Source organism: Gorilla gorilla, chromosome 8 (genome assembly GCF_029281585.2).
Source record: "Gorilla gorilla gorilla isolate KB3781 chromosome 8, NHGRI_mGorGor1-v2.1_pri, whole genome shotgun sequence".
In the NCBI taxonomy this organism is placed as follows: Eukaryota; Metazoa; Chordata; class Mammalia; order Primates; family Hominidae; genus Gorilla; species Gorilla gorilla.
In genome coordinates, this window is record NC_073232.2 from 27,458,593 (window position 1) to 27,477,255 (window position 18,663).

The following is an 18,663-nucleotide window of genomic DNA, read 5'->3' on the forward strand; positions in this document are numbered from 1 at the left end:
TGTGCACCACCATGCCCGGCTAGTTTTTGTAGTTTTAGTAGAGATGGAGTTTTACCATGTTGGCCAGGCTGGTCTCAAACTCCTGACCTCAAGTAATATGCCCGCCTCGGCATCCCAAAGTGCTGGGATTACAGACGTGAGCCACCGTACCTGGCCCATCATTCCTTTAACAGAGTGTCTTGAGATGTGGCTTATGGCTTCTCAGAAGATAGTCCAGAAGGATTGGGCCATCAATCAATCACACCTAGTAGCAGCCAAATCTATTACAGACCCTCAGATGGTCTCTTCCTCTCCTTCCCTGATTCCTTCTCTGGCCCTTCACTTCTCTTCCCTGAGATTGTACTCTTATATAAGCTCAGTCCCTCAGTATCTGCTGTCTGGAGAGCTGAGAAGTTGTCTTGTTGATTAAATAAGCTATATCATCTTTTGAGTGGCTACAGATATGGACAGCCATTACAACTGACATGAAAAGGCAATAAATGAAATAAGCTGGTCACAATTTTTTTTCTGAGACAGAGTTCTGTTGTGTCGCCCAGGCTGGAGGGCTGGAGTGCAATGGCGCGATCTCGGCTTACTGCAACCTCTGCCTCCTGGGTTCAAGCAATTCTCTTGCCTCAGCCTCCTGAGTAGCTGGGATTACAGGCACCTGCCACCATGCCCTACTAATTTTTGGAGTTTTTTTTTAGTAGAGATGGGGTTTTGCCATGTTGCCCAGGCTGGTCTCGAACTCATGGCCTCAAGCAATCCATCTCGGCTTTCCAAACTGTTGGGAATACAAGCGTGAGCCACCACACCTTATCTCTTATTGGTTTTTACAGCGACTAACTGAGATATATTTAAGCAACAGGACTTCTACATAGTAAGCACAATATAGTTGCAAATTAAGGCAGTTATTAATTATTACAGTCTAATAATGTCTGAAAAAAACAAGTCTGTTTATCACGCTGAATCACATCTGTATACTGCCACAGGTATACCTCAGGGAAGTTTAGATTTCTACCCAAGGGCCAACCGCTGCTTCTGAAACATCAACTGACAGAAGAACCTGTGGAAGTTATAATATCTCCTGGCTAGACTGAAGATGCCTTGAGCAGATATTCGGGGTGTTTTATTCTGTTTTTTGTTTGTTTGTTTGTTTGTTTTGAGATGCACTCTCGCTCTGTCGCCTAGGCTGGAGTGTAGTGGCATGATCACGGCTCACTGCAACCTCCACCTCCCGGGTTCAAGCGATTCTCCTGCCTCAACCTCCCGGGTAGGTGGGATTACTGGTGCCCGCCACCATGCCTAGCTAATTTTTTGTATTTTTAGTAGAGACAGGGTTTCACCACGTTGGGCGGGCTGGTCTCGAACTCCTTACCTCAGGTGATCCACCCACCTCACCCTCCCAAAGTGCTGGGATTACAGGCTTGAGCCACCACACCGGGCCTGGGATATCTTTATTAAAAACCTTTAGAGTTACTACAAGTTATTCTCAGAGTTTATTTGTAGATGTTCCAATGATAACCTTGCCTCTAAAAATGCACCCCAGTCATAGTGGAGCATCTGTCATTTTAGAAAAGTTTTCATATATTCAGCTTATCTGTGCCTTCCTCCCGTGTCTGCTCTTTGGAACTTGTTTCGGCCCCTTCAAACAGAGCAACAATTGGTCACTAAGCTTTCCTTCAGAAAGTCTCTCAACACTGAAGCAAGGGCAGCAGCAAAGGTTTTAAGAGTTTCTAGAGAGTGAGTGATCACATGGGGTTTCATGTTCAGAACTCACCACCCACAACTCTCTGCACTAATCTAATCCCTGCCAAAACATTTGGTTTGGGTCATGGGGACACTCAGCTCAATCATTTTGGTTTAAAAAACAAAACAAAACAGGCTGGGCACAGTGGCTCATGCCTGTAATCCCAGCACTTTGGGAGGCTGAGGCCGGTGGATCACCTGAGGTCAGAAGGTAGAGACCAGCCTGGCCAACATGGTGAAACCCTGTTTCTACTAAAAATACAAAAATTAGCTGGGCATGGTGGCGGGTTCCTATAATCCCAGCTACTCAGGAGGCTGAGACAGGAGAATCGCTTGAACCCAGGAGGCAGAGGTTGCCGTGAGCCAAGATCACTCCACTGAACTCCAGCCTGGGCAATAAGAGCAAAACTCTGTCTCAAAAAAAAAGAAAAGAAAAGAAAAAAGAAAACCAAAACATGAGTATAAAATAAATGATGAAGTAAAATTGCTGAAATTTGTATAACTTCTGAACGCTAGACCTCTGTGAACTTAGCTAAAACCGCAGCTGTTGCAGTGGAGAAGAGAGTGAAGATTACTGAATTAACATAAAATATAATGTGTCTCCCCGTGCTTGTCAGCATGTACTTTGTAAAGGCTTTCCTGGTGTTTGTTTAGAATGCTGCTTTGGAAATTCTTTGTAGTGTATAATTTTCTAAGTAAGTACAGAATAGACATTTTATAACAATTTAAATGCCAGCATCAGTTTAAAAGGGATACCACTGTTGGAGTCTCTTAACTCTTTCATTACTGTCCTTGCCACAGAATACAATTACTGAGTGGAACCATGGTGACAAAAGCGAAAACAACTCAGTGTTCAGGGTACTGTGAATATTTGCTGGGCCACATTTCTTGGGCTGAGACTCTTCAAAAAATGATGTCACTGGTGTCTAGCAAGATAGCCTTATATCAGGCTGCTTTTTATTTTGTTTTTGAAATGTTTGTACTTTAAGAAAAACAAGGCCAGGCACAGTGGCTCACACTTGTAATCCCAGCACTTTGGAAGGCCAAGGTGGGCAGATCACTTGAGGTCAGGAGTTCAAGACCAGCCTGGCCAACATGGTGAAACTCCATCTGTACTAAAAATACAAAAAGTAGCCGGGGGTGGTGGCATGCACCTATAATCCCAGCTACTTGGGAGGCTGAGGCAGGAGAATCACTTGAACCCGGGAGGCAGAGATTGCAGTGACCTGAGATCACGCCACTGTACTCCAGCCTGGGTGACAGAGCCAGACTCTGTCTCAAAGAAAAAAAAAAAATAGATACAGTATTAGAGAAAACCACGTAAGAAGTGGGAGAGCTAAGTGAGTGAAGTGTAACTGATAAGCAAAGAGAAGGAATAAAAATACCAGCTTATCACTCAGGAGTTACAGGCAGCAGCTACACAAAAGATGTAGCCAACCAAGGGAAGAAGAGAGTGCTCAAATTAGTGTGAACCCAGACACCCGAGAATCCAAACTTTTCAGTCACTGTAGCTAAAGTTCTTTGGCCCAGTGTAGACATAAGCTCCCTCACTGGGGTCTCAGGATATAAGGATTCAAGCCCTGTCTCTCGTGCCACTCTGTCCTTTCAACCACACAATGCTGGATTTTAAACAGGTGGAAAGTAAAATGTTTGTTGTATTTACCCCTTTGCTTAATTCTTAATCATTTTAAATTTAATAAATATCTATATACACTTGCACTTACATATATACATGTTGATCATATAAAACAAAATCCTGGCTGGGTGCGATGGCTCACACCTGTAATCTGAGCATTTTGGGAGGCTGATGCAGGAAGATTGCTTGAGTCTAGGAGTTGGAGACCAGCCTGGACAACATAGTGAAACCCTGTCTCTACAAAAAATACAAAAAGTAGCCAGATATCATAGCGCATACCTGTAATCCCAGCTACTTGGGAGGATCATTTGAGCATGGAATGCAGAGGTTGCAGTGGGATGAGATCACACCATTGCACTCAGCCCTGTGTGACAGAGTGAGACCCTGTCTTAAAAATATATATATATTTGCTTCAAAATATATTGTAGGAATTTTCACCCATATATAAAGAATAAAATAAAGTTGAAAAGTTTCCCTCCTTAATGGAAGGATTATTTATTATCATTGAAAGTTAGCAAGATGATACAGAGAAGTTATAATCAGACAAGGATAACTGGAAAGTAAGATATCAGTAAGTGCTAAATAAAGCAGATGGCTATGACCTGGTTCCTGTAAGTATAGTCAGTACCTCTTCAGTTCCTGGGTGCTTCCTATATAAGACTTGATAGCTACACTCCCACCTGAGGCATTTAATATAATAAAAGAGTAGAACAAGTTTTATAAGAAGTTAGTCTACACAACAAGTAAGTGGATAAAAAAACGGATTAGATCTTCTTGACCTGTCTTTTCTATAGTCTCTCTGTCTCTTTTTTTTTTTTTTTTTTTTTTCTTAGATGGAGCCTCATTGTGTCGCCCAGGCTGGAGTGCAGTGGCACAATCTTGGCTCACTGCAACCTCCACCTCCCGGGCTTAAGTGATTCTCCCACCTCAGCCTCCCAAGTAGCTGGGATTACAGGCACCCACCACCATGCTTGGCTAATTTTTGTATTTTTAGTAGACCTGGTTCCTAGGTCTACTAAAGTAGGTTTTCACCATGTTGGCCAGGCTGGTCTCGAACTCCTGACCTCAAGTGATCTGCCCACCTCGGCCTCCCAAAGTGCTGGGATTACTGATGTGAGCCACCATGCCCAGCCTGCATAGTCTCTTACAATAGGGATCTGGGTCATTTTTTTTTTTCATTTCTCTAAAAAGAGCAAATTGAGAGTAGTTAATATTTAAGACAAATCCATTATAGACATTAAAACAAACTGAATTTTCCTTTTATGTTATTAGCGATTGACAGTTTCAGGATGAAAATTGAAAACCATACTTTGCTATTTAGCATAGTAAAATTCACCTTTGTATTAGGAAATGAAGAAATCAATGCATAAAAATCTAAGTAACTATATTAATCATGATCAGAAATTTATTTCTATCCTTGAGTGAATTTCATTTCACTTTTTAATCATAGGTATTCATTCTATCACTGGCACATTTTTATTAAACTTAGGTATGCATTGTGTTATAGCATTCAAATTATTAGCTTCACTATTAACTCATTAGTCATTGTTTAGGAAGAAAGCTAGAACTATAGTGCCATGAAATTATAATGTGTTTATTCTATTTCATAACCAAAGATATTTTTAAGTTAATTATCTCCTCTTATAATAATTGGTGCTTAGCAGCCTTAGGCCTAGTGATTCCAGAAGGCTATAAGAAAATAAAAGTTGTTCCTGCTCTAAACATTAACCACCTCTCTGACAGGAGCCTGTGGGCCTCCACACACCAGGCCTCTGTGGAGCAAATAGAAATTCCTTTGGATGTGAGAAAAAGCAAGTCTTGCGGCCAAAAAGCTGTCCACTAATATCCTTCCAGCCCTGCCAGATTGGTTCTTGCGTATACCCATCTGTTAACGACAGGGTCCAGGCATCTGTCTCTAGGCAGAAAAGAGCATATGGCAGTGAGATGAGGGACTTCAAGGCCAGGAGATAGAAGGCATGAGTCAGGGCAGAAGCATCGAGAAGGTGGGAAGTTTGGGGAGCTTGAACAGATGTTTCTGGACCATCCTTTTGGGTCTGTAGGCCAGATAGTAATGAAGCATTATTGTCTGGGGTAAATATCTGAGGTTCATTGTCTCACGGCAGGGAAATCGAGGACGTGGACATGGAAGAAATGAGTTTAAGAGCGGAGGTTTAATAGGTGAAAGAAAGAGAGAATAGCTCTCTCTCTCTTGCAAAGAGAGAAGGGCTCCCGAGTGCGTCATCTGGTTTCGTGGTGAAACGCATGGGGTTTCATAGTTGAGCTTGAGGAGGCGGTGTCTGCTTTACATAGGGCGCGAGAGATTGTTCGGACCAGGTGTGACATTTGCATGGTGCATGAAGATGCTGGCCAGCCCACCCTAATCTTTCATGCAGATGGGGTCTCAACCTGGCCAGCACCATGTTGTCTGTTCCTCACTGTACTTGTGGTTGACAAACAAAAGGGAAGATGGAGCCACCAGGTTGCACATGCCTGGCCCCCGGGTAGCCTTTATCTATTGGCACAGCTGCAGCATTTACCTGTGCAGACTTTTAGCTTGTTTATCTATGCTTTCAGCTTGATTTTTCAGGCTGCTTTTTGTTAGAAAAGAAACAATATGGGGGCTGTGTTTTATTAGAAGGAAGCCTTACCTAGGACTCTCTTACCCTCGCTGTTTGCTGAAATAATTTATTTCTAGCTCGTGTATCAGTAATAGTGCTGGAGTCAGGGTGGGAAGGGCGGTGGTGAAACCAGGTGGTTGATCTCTTCAGCAGCCTTCTCAAGATGAGTGATTTGTGGAGGGCGCGGTGGCTCACGCCTGTTATCCCAGCACTTTGGGAGACCGAGGTGGGTGGATCACCTGAGGTCAGGAGTTAGAGACCAGCCTAGCCAACATAGTGAAACCCAGCTACTTGGGAGGCTGAGGCAGGGGAATCACTTGATCCTAGGAGGCGGAGGTTGCAGTGAGCCAAGATCCTGCCACACTGCACTCCAGCCTGGGCAACAGAGCGAGACTCCATCTCAAAAAAAAAAAAAAATGAGATAGCGAGACACGCATGGTTTCATAGTTTGTAAAATTCCACACCAAGGACCCTGCACAGGAAACACTGAAAGGCTGCTGCAGCGACCCTAGTTTTACAGAGGGATTAAAAAGCCGTGCAAATTGTACTTTTAGTAGAGACAGGGTTTCACCATGTTGCACTGGCTGGTCTCGAACTCCTGACCTCAGGTGATCCGCTTGCCTCGGCCTCCCAAAGTGCTGGGATTACAGGCGTGAGCCACCACACCCAGCCATTCATGAAATACAGCTTTCTAGATGGTGAAAAAGAGATGTGAAGAGAGAAACAGAAGATCTAAATAAATAAAAATAATGATTTGGGCCGGGAACGGTGGCTCACGCCTGTAATCCCAGCACTTTGGGAGGCCGAGGCGGGCGGATCACGAGGTCAGGAGATCGAGACCATCCTGGCTAACAAGGTGAAACCCCGTCTCTACTAAAAATACAAAAAATTAGCCAGGTGTGGTGGCAGGCACCTGTAGTCCCAGCTACTCGGGAGGCTGAGGCAGGAGAATGATGTGAACCTGGAAGGCGGAGCTTGCAGTGAGCCAAAATCACGCCACTGCACTCCCGCCTGGGCGACAGAGCGAGACTCCGTCTCAAAAAAAAAAAAAAAAAAAAAGAAAATCAGGATTTGACATCGCTGTTGATTTCCTGAACCTCGAGTTTTTTAAGTGCATCTTTGTACTTAGAAGGAATAGGTTACCTTTATGAGGGACACCCATTGTTCTAACATGTGAAGGTGTTCATTTAGTGTCACACTGCAAGGCAGACCTGGGCCCAATCTTTTTTTGCCTTTCTTTATACCAACCAATTTTTAGCATTTTGTAAATTATAACTTTCAAGTCTTCCGAATTTCACATAAACATGTAAATGTTGTGGAATTGCCATCTACACACCCCTTTAAATGAAGAGCACTCTAGTACTGTAGGAGGAACACAGGCTTTGGAGAGAGAGAGGTTTTCACACCAGCTCTGACGCTTATGGCCTGGGAGAACATATAAAAAAAAAAATCTTCAGCCGGGTACGGTGGCTCATGCCTGTAATCCCAGCATTTTGGGAGGCCAAGGCAGGTAGATCACCTGAGGTCAGGAGTTTGAGACCAGCCTGGCTAACATGGTGAAACCCCATCTCTACTAAAAATACAAAATATTGGCCAGGCACGGTGGCTCACACTTATAATCCCAGCACTTTGGGAGGCCAAGGTGGGTGGATCATGATATCAGGAGATCAAGACCATCCTGGCTAACACGGTGAAACCCCATCTATACTAAAAATACAAAAAATTAGTGAGCCGCGCCACTGCACTCCAGCCTGGGTGACAGAGCGAGACTCTGTCTCAAGAAACAAAAAATACAAAAAATTAACTGGACATGGTGGTGGATGCCTATAATCCCAGCTACTCGGTGGGCTGAGGCAGGAGAATCGCTTGAACCTGGGAGGCGGTGGTTGCAGTGAGTTGAGACCTAACCATTGCACTCCAGCCTGGGCAACAAGAGTGAAACTCCATCTCAAAAAAAAAAAAAAAAAAAAAAAAAAAAAAATCTTTCACAAATGTTGTCTTAAAATTTAACTTTTTTTTTTTTTTCAGAGAAAGGATCTTGCAGTGTTGCCCAGGCTAGATTCAAACCCCTGAACTTAAGCCATCCTGTTGCCTCAGCCTCCTGAATAGCTGAGATTACAAGCGTGTGCCACAGTGAATGGCTGGGAGAATTTTTTGAGCCTCAGTTTCTTCACCTTGGAATAAAACAATTGTAGCTGGGGTTAAATGAAATGTAGCAAGCTATGTATAATATACAGCACATTGTTTGTCCCTTGGCCGACATTCCGAAAGTGGTAGCTTTCATCATTTTACAGTAAGTCCCGTCATGTACAAGGTAAAGAAGGACCTAGAAGAAGAGAATATGAATTTCTTAACATCTCTTATCACTTACACATTCCCTTCTCAACAAATATTGATTGGAAACATACTGGAGACACAGTGTTGAATAAGACATGGCCTTGGTGTTTTAGTTTCTGTTTTTTGAGACAGGGTCTCTCTCTGTTGCCCAGGCTGGAGTGCAGTGGCGTGATCATGGCTCACTGCACCCTTGACCTCCTGGGCTCAAGCGATCCTCCCACCTCAGCCTCTTGAGTAGCTGGGACCACAGGTGCACACCACCACAGTTGGCTTTTGTTTGTATTTTTGGTAGAGACAGAGTTTCACCATGTTGCCCTGGCTGGTCTCAAACTCCTCGGCTCAAGCAATCCACCTGCCTCTGATTACAGATGTCAGCCACTGCACTCCACCAAACTTGGTGTTTTTAAAGCACTTTTACATTATTGTCTAGATAAAGAGATGCCACTCTTCTACAAATTGGTACTTACGAATTTATTTTGAGGATCTATTCGGGTTTAGTCCACAAACCAATATGCCACAAACTTTTAATTCTTTATCCCAAAAAGGGGGCTACAATGCATAGATGATTTACCAGTCGCCCTCATGCTATGTAGCATGTGCTCATATGCCATGTCAAAAGTACCAGAAACTGGAACAGGAATCAATTCCTTTTTTTCTTGGCTTGGAACAGGGAGAAGCAAAAACTGGTAGAAAAGTCTGACATCACCTCATGGGCCTGACCCTCCATAGCCACAAAACAAGTTGGCCAGGAATCCAGGTAGAATCTGCAAAAGCAGACTCCAGCTCTCACACTGGCCTGGCAATAAAGTCTTTAGGATGTTAATAGAGGTTGAGTGAAAATGAAATGAAGGACCGTATTGTCTCCTAACGAACGTAGTATCCTAATGATTCTGTAGAGCAGGATGAATCTAAATCTAAATGTGGATTTCAATAGAATTCCGCAACAGCCATCCCTGAAGCTCCTTCTACAGGATCCTACCTAGGGCTGTGGGCTATTTCTGTATCTGTGCTTTCTGCTTTTCTTCCCCATCTTACTCCACAGCTATGACCAAGCCTTTCTGATAAACCCGGGCTGGTGGGGGAGGGGGAAGGATGGAGTTAAAGGGTGGCAAGAAAAGGACAGCTTGAAGGACAACCTATTAACTAGAGTGCACCTCAGTTACATTTGGCCTTGGGATCTGGAATAGCTTTGCTTTCCTCAAGAGCCAGAGCACCTCTTGTGTCCCAGCATGTCCCAGAGCACAGTGTCAGTTTCTTATCACAGTGCCCACTGTTCCTGGTGTTCCCGTGAAACCTCTGGAACACCAAGATTTCTTGGCTTCTTTTTGTTCTTGCTTCTTGGGACTCTTCCTTACCTTAAGGAGAAAGCAAAATAAGAAGAAAGAGTAAATGGCCCACCGGCCTCAAACATTCATATCCAAGAATCAGTTCTATTCATCAGTATTTATGATGGACCATGTAGGAATGAACTAGGAATGAGCTAAACCATGCCCCAGGGCCATGATGCTGGAAAACCATAAATATCTGGTAGGGCTGGGTGTGGTGGCTCACTCCTATAATCTCAGCCCTTTGGGAGGCCAAAGTGGGAGGATCACTTGAGGCCAGGAGTTCAAGACCAGCCTGGGCATCAAAGCGAGACCTCATCTCTTCAAAAAGTAAAAATAAAAATTAGCTGAGCATAGTGGCATGAGCCTGTAGTCCTAGCTACTCATGAGGCTGAGACTGGAGGATTATTTGAGCCTAGGAGGTTGAGGCTACAGTGAGCCATGATTGTACCACTTCGTTCCAGCCTGGGCAACAGAAAGACCCTGTCTGGGGGAAAAACAATCTGGTAGGCTTCCAGACCAAAAGTAACTTTTGTAGTTTGAACAAGGGCAAGAGCCCTGAATGGTAAGAGGAAAGAGTTCCATGTGGCTCTTTACCATTCTGAGATTAAGCCAAAAATGAAGATGTCAACTTAAAACAGGATATATTTGATTAACAAATGGTTTCATGGATAAAAATTCAATGATTCCTTAAGGGATATTCCCTTGGAACTTCAAGTTGGTTAAAAAAAAAAATGCCTCAGCGTTTGAGGACTATCAAAGAAAATCAGAATGAAAGAGATATGTATCAGTACATTCCTGCATTGTTACACTGTTATAAAGAAATACCTGAGACTGAGTAATTTATCAGGAAAAGAAGTTTAATTGGCTCACAGTTCTGCAAGCTGTACAGGAATCATGGTGTTGACATCTGGCTTCTAGGGGAGGCCTCGGGAGACTTACAGTCGTCGAGGAAGGTGAAGGGAAAGCAGGCATATCATACGTGGCTGGCACTGGTGCGAGAGAGGGGTGGGAGGTGCCACACATGTTTAGACAACCAGATCTTATGAGAAGTCTTATCATGAGAACAGCACCAAAGGGGAAAATCTACCCCTATGATCCAATCACCTCCTACCAGGCCCCACCTCCCACGCTGGGGCTTACAATTCGACATGAGTCTGGCCAGGGACACAAATTCAAACCATATCAAGGTAGAACACTGTAAACAAAGTGAATATGGGAAAACCTGGCCGGGCGCAGTGGCTCACGCCTGTAATCCCAGCACTTCAGGAAGCCGAGGCAGGCGGATCACCTGAGGTCAACAGTTCAAGACCAGTATGGCCAACATGGCAAAACCCCGTCTCTACTAAAAATACAAAAGTTAGCCAGGTGTGGTGGCATGCGCCTGTAGTCCCAACTACTTGGGAGGCTGAGGCAAGAGAATCACTTGAACCTGGGAGGCAGAGATTACAGTGCGCCAAGATCGCACCACTTCACTCCAGCCTGAGTGACAGAGCAAGACTCTGTCTCAAAAAAAAAAAAAAAAAAAGAAAAGAAAAAAGAAAATGAGTATGGGAAAACCTTACCATTTGCTCAAGTCCCAGAGAATATGAAAGAATCTATATCACAGAAAAGCTTCTTGACTTTAACAGCGAGTTAGTTTGTGTCGTGCATGTGGCAGATATTAAACTGTGTTGATGAGTTTGGTTTGAGGATGTTTACAGTGGAAGACCACACAGGAAATGACTTGTCTTGGGCTTTAATGGGGGGTAAATACAGAGAAATATTTACTTATGTGTAGCATTTACTTTGGTATATAGCAAATGCCTATTAATAAGCACTTACTATATATAGTTAGCCCTCTTTATCCATGAGTTCCACATTCACGGATTCAACCAACTGTGGATTGAAAATTTAAAAAAAAAAATTACAACAATAAGAATGATAGACTTAAAAAGCAATACAATTGAATAACTATTTGCATAGCGTTTACCTTGTATTAGGTATTATAACTGCTCTAGAGATAAAGCATACAGAGGATGTGTGCAGTTATGCGCAAATAGTACGCTGTCTTTCTCTTTGTTTGAGATGGAGTCTCACTCTGTTGCCCAGGCTAGAGTGCAGTGGCACAATCTCAGCTCACTGCAGCCTCCGCCTCCTAGGTTCAAGCAATTCTCCTGCCTCAGCCTCCTGAGTAGCTGGGATTACAGGTCTGTGCCACCAGGCCTGGCTAATTTTTGTATTTTTAGTAGAGACGGGGTTTCTCCATGTTGGTCAGGCTGGTCTCAAAATCCTGATCTCGTGATCCACCCACCTCTGCCTCCCAAAGTGCTGGGATTACAGGCGTAAGCCACTGCACCCATCCAAGTACACTGTTTTATATCAAGGACTTGAACATCTATAGATTTTGAGGGTCCTGGAAACAATATCACGGCAGTTATCAAGGGATGACTATATACCCAATACTAGCCTAGCCTGGTGCAATCCATTTTCTGTAATCCCGTTACCTTAAAGAATGGTGCTCTTACCCTTGTTTTAGCCATGTGAACTTATGCTTAATGAGACTAAACAATTTGCCCAGGCCACTCACCTAATAAATGGGAGAATCAACATCCAAATCCAAGTCCACTTAAAATCCCTTGTTCTTGAACCCATATGAATGAAATTAATATGGAGAATACCTTCCACATTGTAGACACACTGCAAGCTGAAGTGAGACCAGGGAATCAGAAGTGACATTGTCACTGGCCTCTTTGGTTTAGCATCCTGGGGTCTTTTATCTTGGCTACATCTGTCCCCCGCATCCCTTGACTGTACTCTAATTTTAGAAATACAGTTCCTGAAGTAAATATATTGACGAATAGGTATCTGCTGCTCTTGTTTCCTAGTTCTATAAAGCTAATTCCCATATAAACCACATCTAATGGTAGCATCGTTGGTTACAGGAGGTGAGGGAAGAAAGGAGGCATGTTCCAACTTAACATCTTAACCTAAGAGCATAAAATTATTACCTGTGGTCTCTGGAATTATACACCAATTTCCACCATCACTTTAATTCTTTTTCAGTCCCCTCTTTCTGCTACTCAGATGATTGAAAAGTGATAAAAAGTTGGTAGAAGTCATAAGATTTTCTATGGGGTCTTCTGTCGAGTCAGGCATTAAAAATGTGTCTTACATTGATGAAAAACTATATGTGATGCTTAAACTCTGTATCTTCCAAGGAATAAAAGAAACATCTGGGCTGGGCGCGGTGGCTCACGCCTGTAATCCCAGCACTTTGGGAGGCCGAGGTGGGCGGATCATGAGGTCAGGAGATCGAGACCATCCTGGCTAACACGGTGAAACCCCATCTCTACTAAAAATACAAAAAAAAATTAGCCAGGCATGGTGGCGGGCACCTGTAGTCCCAGCTACTCGGGAGGCTGAGGCAGGAGAATGGCATGAACCCGGGAGGCGGAGTTTGCAGTGAGCCGAGATCGTGCCACTGCAGTCCAGCCTGGGTGACAGAGTGAGACTCCGTCTCAAAAAAAAAAAAAAAAAAAAAAGAAACATCTGAAAGACATGAAAGACCATGCTAGGATTTTTTTTTAAAATCTTGGATCTATACTTTTGTGATCAGAAACTTTTCTGAATAATGGATGGATCTACTCATGGAAATTGTATTTCTAGTGGTGAAACTGAGTTTGATGAAGACTACATCCTTAGGAGGCTGAGGGGGGAGGATTACTTGAGGCCAGGAGTTTGAGGCCAGCGTGGGCAGCACAGCAATACCCTGTCTCTACAAAGTTTTTTTTAAAAAAGTAAAATGTAAAAACTTTAAAATATTTTTAAGATTACATCTCACTAAAAAGTGCACCTTGCTTTAGTGCTGGGTACAGTATAAAACAGTGTGGCCCATTTGGACAGTAGTTTAGAATAAAAATTTAAAAGTCTTAATAACTCATGTCTGACACATGCTACCTCTGGGACTCCATCCTAAGAAAAGAATTCTAAGTAGAAAGAGGCTTTTGTACAAAGATTTTTCAAAGCAGAATATTTTTCATACTGAATAATGTTGTGAACCTAAGTATCAAAGAAGGGTGAATGGTGAATGGTTGAGGTAGTCTTTTTTTTTTTTTTTTTTTTAGATGGAGTCTCACTCTATCACCCAGGCTGGAGTGCAGTGGTGCAATGATCTTTGCTCACTGCAGCCTCTGCCTCCCGGGTTCAAGTGATTCTTCTGCCTCAGCCTCCCGAGTAGCTGGGATTACAGGCATGCACCACCATGCCTGGCTAATTTTGTATTTTTAGTAGAGATGGGGTTTCTCCATATTGGTCAGGCTGGTCTCGAACTCCCAATCTCAGGTGATCCTCCCGCCTCGGCCTCCCAAAGTGCTGCGATTACTGGCATGAGCCATCACGCCCGGCCAAAATATATTTTTAAAAGCATGAAAACTGTGTGTGTGTGTGTGTGTGTGTGTGTGTGTATGTGTGTGTGTGTAAGAGATGAGGTCTCACTTTGTTGCCCAGGCAAGTCTCAAACTCCTGGGCTCAAGTGATGCTCCCACCATGCCCTCCCAAATTGTTGGGATTTACAGGCATGAGCCACGGCACCTGGCCTTTTTAAAAAATATATATTTTTTGTTTTTTCATTTTTTTATGTTTAATATTGGATGAAATGCAATATGTTATGATTGTAGCTCTGGAAGTAAACTTTATATATTTAAGAACATTTCTAGAAAAAATAGAAACATCATACTCTCAAGGATTGTGTTTCAGTTGTACAGGTATAGGCACCATTTATTTACATGTATTTTTAATTCCCATAATTCCACACAAGAAGCAGGATCCCTGGTATCATTAAAAATTATAGTGGATGTCATTCGAGACCAGCCTGGCCGATATGGTGAAACCCCATCTCTACTAAAAATACAAAAATTAGCCAGGCATGATGGCGGGTGCCTGTAGTCCCAGCTACTTGGGAGGCTAGGGTAGAAGAATCGCTTGAACCTGGAAGGCAGAGGTTGCAGTGAGCTGGGATCGTGCCACTGCACTCCAGCCTGGGCGTCACAGTGAGACTCAGTCTCAAAAAAAAAAAAAAAATTACAGTGTATGTCAATAACTGGATTCCAAATATTTAACTCCACCTCATGTCTATTGTGCCTATATCCAGAATTTGGTTTTCCTTTCCCAATCTGCAAATTGTGACTAGACCATAGTAACATCAGGGATCTTAAGTCAGTCTTAACCCAGACAAGAGTCAGGTAGAACAAATTAACTTTGGAAAATTTGGAAATGAAAATGGGTTCTCTCTACTCCTACTCCCCCGTGTCTTCTCTGGCAAGTCCAGGTAGAGAGCTCATTGAGTAGGGAGAAACTGCTCCCTTCTCCTGAGAGGTCGAAATAATTTTTTTAAAGAATAGGTTAAGCCAGACGCGGTGGCTCATGCCTATAATCCCAGCACTTTGGGAGGCCAAGGCAGGCAGATCACCTGAGGTTAGGAGTTCAAGACCAGCCTGACCAATATGGTGAAACCCCATCTCTACTAAAAATACAAAAAATTAGCTGGGCGTGGTGGCGGGTGCCTGTAATCCCAGCAACTCGGGAGGCTGAGGCAGGAGAACCGCTTGAATGCAGGAGGCAGAGGTTGCAATGAGCCGAGATCATGCCATTGCTCTCCAGCCTGGGCAACAAGAGTGAAACTCCGCCTCAAAAAAAAAAAAAAAAAAAAGGAAAAAAAGAAAAAAAAAGTAGGTTAAAAGGAATATCACATGAAAAACTATGTTACTTTGTATATATCATGTATATAAGAAATATATAGAAGAGGCCAGGCACGGTGGCTCGTACCTGTAATCCCAGCACTTTGGGAGGCTGAGGCGGGCAGATCACCCAAGGTCAGGAGTTCGAGACCAGCTTGGCCAACACAGTGAAACCCTGTCTCTTCTAAAAATACAAAAAATTAGCTGGGCGTGGTGGCTCACGCCTATAATCCCAGCTACTCGGGAGGCTGAAGCAGGAGAATCAATTGAACTCCAGAGGAGGAGGTTGCAGTGAGCTGGAATTGCACCACTGCACTCCAGCCTGGGCTACAAAGTAAGACTCTGTCAAAAAAAAAAAAAAAAAGAAAAGAAAAAGAAAGAAAGAAAGAAATATATAGAAGCAATCCACTTGCCCATAATGGGAAAGAAATACAGTACCACTTAGAACAATACCATTTACACCATTTCTGAGCTTACCTTTTTCTTTCATCTTGTGGATAAATAGGTATTAGCTAAAGACAGAATAAATGCTTATCTGTAAATTCTTTTGGTTTGATTTGTTTTTTTTTCTTTTTTTTGAGACAGGGACTGACTTTGTCCCCCAGGCTGGAGTGCAGTCGCGTGATCATGGCTCACTGCAGCCTAGACCCCCTGGGCTTAAGTGATCCTCTTGCCTTAGCCTCCCAAGTTGTTGGGAGTATAGGTGCCTGCCACCACACCTAGCTAATTTTTGTTTTTGATTTTTAGTGAGAAGAGGTCTTGCTATGTTGCCCAGGCTGATCTTGAACTCCTAGGGTCAAGTAATCCTCTTGCCTTGGCCTCACAAAATGCTGGGATTACAGGCATGAGCCACCACTCCTGGCCCTTTATCTGTAAAATTTCAAAGCATCAAATAAGGAAAGAGAGCTTAATTAATATCTTTAGTAGCTGAACAAACTCAAGTAGGAGAAATAATAGAAGAAAAAGTCATTGCTTTCATAATTCATTGCAGCCATGAATGAGAGTTGCTATAGTTGTAGCATATTTTCCCCGGCTCTTTTTTTATTCAATGATTGTACCTTTCGGAATTATGTCTTTAATGATCAATTAATTAAAGTAGATGTTTGGGGTAGCAAGACAGTGACTAAGTCCTTTCCACTGAAATGGAAGAACTGGGTATTTTATTCATGTTTGTGTTTCCTGATTTACAGTTGCTGCAAGCGCCAATGTTGAAAACACATATTTCCATGGCTCTTCTTCACCTTCATTACTTGTAGTGCTTTCAAAGAGAACAATGACCTTTTTCTAGTTCAGAAATGGGTGTAATGTAGCTCACAGCTGGGAGATTTCAAGTGTTTTGAATACGAACAAGCTGTTTTGTGATAAAGAACCAGTGCAGAGGGGAAACCAACAATGATTACAGTAGTTATTCAGTATGTCTTTGTATTTGAGGGGAAAAAGGAGGGACACTGTTGTTTTGCTCTTATTTTTTTCCCTCTTCCTTTTCCCACTTTAGACAAAGCCCGTTGCATTTGCGGTTCGGACAAATGTCAGCTACAGTGCGGCCCATGAAGATGATGTTCCAGTGCCTGGCATGGCCATCTCATTCGAAGCAAAAGATTTTCTGCATGTTAAGGAAGTAAGGAGAATAATTTCATTTTCTAACAGCATGATGTTTCACCTTGACATACCATTTCTTATTTCCTATTCATATGCCATTTCTGTGAAGTAGCATTGCACATCGCTGCAGTTGTATAACATACATAACTAAATCAATGGCTCTCAACCTCTGCTAATATAAATATACCTTTTAAAGTGGAAAGAAGTCACAGGCCTCTTGCAATAACTTCAGCGTTCCCTGGGGCTCTGTGGCCCAGAAATTGGGAACTGCTAGAGTAGATGATCCTTTTTTATGCTTAACCTATACTTCTTCTTTTTTTAATGTTTCACCTTGACTAGGTGTAGTTTTTCCTGATGCCTGAAGTCTAGCCATCTGGGGAGGGTTTAATAATAATATCTAGAATTCATGACTCTTCTCTCTGCTGACAGTATCTAAATTCAAACTACTGATGACCTTTTTCCTCCTTAAATGCTAAATTTCTGCAGTGGATGAGAGAATGGTAAGAATTGACACCAATAAGGCAACAAAGAGGTATCAGGAAAAGTCCTTTTCCTACATGCTAAATGTCTCCACCTTCTAGTGAGCAATGACACAACCTGCAAATTGGAAACTTTCATCCTTAATTAAGGTTTGTTTGGAGTCAACATTTATCAAATGCCTGCCTTGTGGAGCACTGTGTAAACTGACCAGAAATTTCCCCTGTAGAATATTCTCAGTGTGTGATCCTGAGGTTTTTCTTGGACCTGAAGGAATTTATACTTGGAGCTCTTCCATCTAGGGTATAATATGTCATAGGAAGCATGTCTAAATTGAAACTCTTCACTGCACTAAAGGCTGTCAGCAAAGGAGTTGATAACTGACGATTAAAAGAACCTAGGGCTGGGCCCGGTGGCTCATGCCTGTAATCCCAACACTTTGGGAGGCCAAGGTGGGCAGATCACAAGGTCAGGAGATCAAGACCATCCTGGCCAACATGGTGAACCCCGTCTCCACTAAAAATACAAAAATTATCTGGGTGTAGTGGCACATGCCTGTAATCTCAGCTACTCGAGAGGCTGAGGCAGGAGAATAGCTTGAACCAGCGAGTCAGAGGTTGCAGTGAGCCGAGATTGCGCCACTGCACCCGAGCCTGGCGACAGAGTGAGATTCTGTCTCAAAAAAAAACAAACAAAAAAAGAACCTAGAAGCCTGGGTACTATGGCTCATGCCTGTAATCCAAGCACTAAGAACCTAGAAGCCCGGGTACTATGGCTCATGCCTGTAATCCAAGCACTAAGAACTTAGAAGCCTAGGTACTATGGCTCATGCTTCCAAGCACTTTGGAAGGCCGAGGAAGGCAGATCTCTTGAGCCCAGGAGACCAGCCTGGGCAACAGGGTAAAACCCCATCTCTCCAAAAAAAAAAAAAAAAAAAAAAAAAAAAAAAAAAAAAAAAAAAAATTAACCTGGTGTGGTGGCATACACCGGTAGTCCTAGCTACTCAGGAGGCCAGTGGATTGATTGAGCCTGGGAATTCAAGACAGGAGTGAGCCAGGATCATGTCACTGCACTCCAGCCTGGGCAACAGAGCGAGACCCTGTCTCGATTAAAAATAGAAGAGCCTAGAGAATTTAGAGCCTACCATTTTGGTAACCTCTGAAAAGAGATGTCAAATACTGGTTAGGTGGGAACAATAGAAAAAGTTATCAGAAGTGATGCTGTGC

The 18,663-nt window shown here is 43.1% G+C and overlaps 1 protein-coding gene across 12 annotated transcripts in view; it reads left to right on the forward strand.

Annotated features, from left to right (window-relative positions):
* CACNB2 (calcium voltage-gated channel auxiliary subunit beta 2) overlaps positions 1–18,663 on the forward strand; it is a 402,064-nt gene that overhangs the window by 340,711 nt on the left and 42,690 nt on the right. For all 12 annotated transcript variants that reach the window (XM_055354115.2, XM_055354117.2, XM_055354126.2 and 9 more), the window contains one exon: positions 16,857–16,979. In XM_055354115.2, the coding sequence (XP_055210090.1) occupies positions 16,857–16,979 (123 nt within the window). The remainder of the gene's footprint in view (positions 1–16,856; positions 16,980–18,663) is intronic.